The 2,515-nt window shown below is 41.2% G+C and overlaps 1 protein-coding gene across 1 annotated transcript; it reads right to left on the bottom strand.

Annotated features, from left to right (window-relative positions):
* Positions 1-255: 255 nt before the first annotated feature.
* LOC115093288 (tigger transposable element-derived protein 1-like) lies at positions 256-2,070 on the bottom strand. The gene has a single exon (XM_029604948.1). The coding sequence runs from the start codon at positions 2,068-2,070 to the stop codon at positions 256-258; it is 1,815 nt and encodes a 604-aa protein (XP_029460808.1).
* Between the last annotated feature and the right edge of the window lie 445 nt (positions 2,071-2,515).

Here is a 2,515-nt window from a genome sequence, read left to right as displayed (position 1 = left end):
AGCATTGTGAGTTTAAAATACAGTGATACCTCGGTTCTCGAACATAATTCGTTCCAGGAGGACGGTCGAGAACCAAATTGTTCGAGAACCGAAGCAATGAAATCCAATAGGCCTAATTTGTATATAATACAGTATGTAGAAAAACATGAGTCTCAACAAGAAATAAAAGTGTACAGTATGTATTAAAAAAAATAAAATAAAATGTACTGTAAAGTACAGTAAATTGTGTTTCATTTACTGTACCTATACCAACCTTTATTGTCTTGAAGGGGAGTCCTCTTCAATAAAAACAGAGGGTAACTGCTCTTCGGGTGTTTCTGTTCTCTGTATCTTTTGCTGAGGAGAATCAGAATCTTTCTCTGCAGTTGCTTGTCTGATTTCTTTACGGAAGAATTTTTCAATTTTTTGCTGTTTTTTTCTCCTTTCAGAAATTTTGCGGAAAGTGGACATAACATTGTCATTAAAAATGTTAACTGCTCTATTTGCTAACACTTTATCAGGGTGATGTTGTTCAACAAAGTTTGCGATTTCTGTCCATTTTGCACACATTTCATGAATAAGGCCACTAGAAATATCCTCCACTCTCTCCTCTTCTTCAGAAGAAATTTCTTCCACCATATCCTTCTGCTGCTGTTGTTGTAGGTGCATCAGTTCCTCGGTGGTTAACTCAGCAGCGTGACCTTCCACAAGTTCGTTGATGTCATCTTGTTGAATGTCAAGGCCCATGGTCTTTCCTATGGCCACAATATCATCAACCACAGCAACATCTTCATCAACGACAGGAGCTGACTCAGCTTCTAAACCCTCACTGTCCCTTTCGGGCCATAGTTTTCGCCATGCCGCATACAATGTGCGATGAGTGACATTACTCCAAGCAGTGTCAATCAAGTTTACACAATTTAGGATGTTGAAGTGTTCTTTCCAAAATTCCCTCAGAGTTAGCTGTGTGTCATTTGTCACTTCAAAGCACTTCCGGAAGAGGGCCTTTGTGTACAATTTCTTGAAATTGGATATGACCTGTTGGTCCATGGGTTGCAGAATAGGGGTTGTATTGGGGGGTAAGAATTTTACTTTGATGAAGCTATAGTCATCAACTAGATCTTCCTCTAAAGCTGGGGGGTGAGCAGGAGCATTGTCCATCACTAATAGACATTTTAAAGGCAATTTTTTTTCTGCCAGGTATTCCTTCACTCGAGGTGCAAAAACTTCACGCACCCACTCTGTAAAGAATTGTCTGGTAACCCAAGCTTTGGTGTTAGACCGCCATATCACAGCCAATTTACTCTTCATTACATTGTGCCTTTTGAATGGCCTGGGATTGTCTGAATGGTAGACAAGCAAGGGTTTTACCTTGCAATCACCACTTGCATTTGCACAAAACAAAAGAGTAAGCCTATCTTTCATAGGCTTGTGCCCTGGTAGCGCTTTCTCCTCTTTGGTTATGTAGGTGTTGGCTGGCATTTTTTTCCAGAATAATCCGGTCTCATCGCAGTTGAACACCTGCTCAGGAACAAACCCTTCTGCCTTGACATAGTCACTAAATTCTTTAATGAAGTTATTAGCAGCCTCCTGGTTTGCACTAGCTGCTTCCCCATGCCTAGTGACGCGATGTATGCCACTTCTATGTCTGAAATTCTCAAACCAACCTCTGCTGGCTTTAAACGTGAAAGCACCTTCACCTTCACCACTTGTACCAGGTGTTTCTTTGTTCAGATCACTGAATATTTGTAGTGCTTTCTCACAAATAACGACCTCATTGATGCTGTCACCTGCTAACTCTTTTTCTTTAATGAAAATAAGGAGCAGCTTCTCCATTTCCTCCATTATCTGAGGCCTTTGCTTAGTTATCAGCGTTACACCTTTGGCAACATTGGCAGCCTTTATAACAGCTTTATTCTTAAGGAAAGTAGAGATGGTTGATTTTGGCATGCCATACTCAGCAGACAGATCCGAAACACGTGTGCCCTGTTCATATTTGGCAATGATTTCTTTCTTCAGCTCAATAGTTGTTCTCACAGCTTTCCGCTTACCTTTGTCTGCATTACCACTTCTGGCTTTCTTTGGACCCATGTCTAAGGGTTAAATTCAGTGTAAAGCGTGACTCTCTCCACAAAGCGTGACTCTCTCCACAAAGCGTGACTCTCTCTCTGCACTCACACTGATGACGCAAGCAAGGCGCGCTGGGCCGAATGAACGCCATTCGGCTCAACTCGGCTCATCTCGGAAGTTCGAGTTCCAAATATTTGTTCGGATTCCAAGACAAAAGTTTCTCGAATCTCCTGGTCGAATACCGATTTGTTCGAAAGTCAAGGCGTTCGAGAACCGAGGTATCACTGTATATAGAACTACGTTCTCTATTTTGATGTTATATTAATCGTGGGTTTATAGATTAAGAGATATTCCTTACATTTGGTAATTGAAATCTCCCATTACTACTGAACTACCAGTTTTCTTAGCTTCCCTAATTTCTCTTAGCATTTAAATGTCCATCTCACTATTTTGGCCAGGTGGACAG

The sequence above is a fragment of the Rhinatrema bivittatum genome, chromosome 1 (assembly GCF_901001135.1).
Source record: "Rhinatrema bivittatum chromosome 1, aRhiBiv1.1, whole genome shotgun sequence".
Taxonomy (NCBI): domain Eukaryota; kingdom Metazoa; phylum Chordata; class Amphibia; order Gymnophiona; family Rhinatrematidae; genus Rhinatrema; species Rhinatrema bivittatum.
Note: the sequence above shows the minus strand (reverse complement) of the source record. Positions and strands in the feature narration are given on the sequence as shown.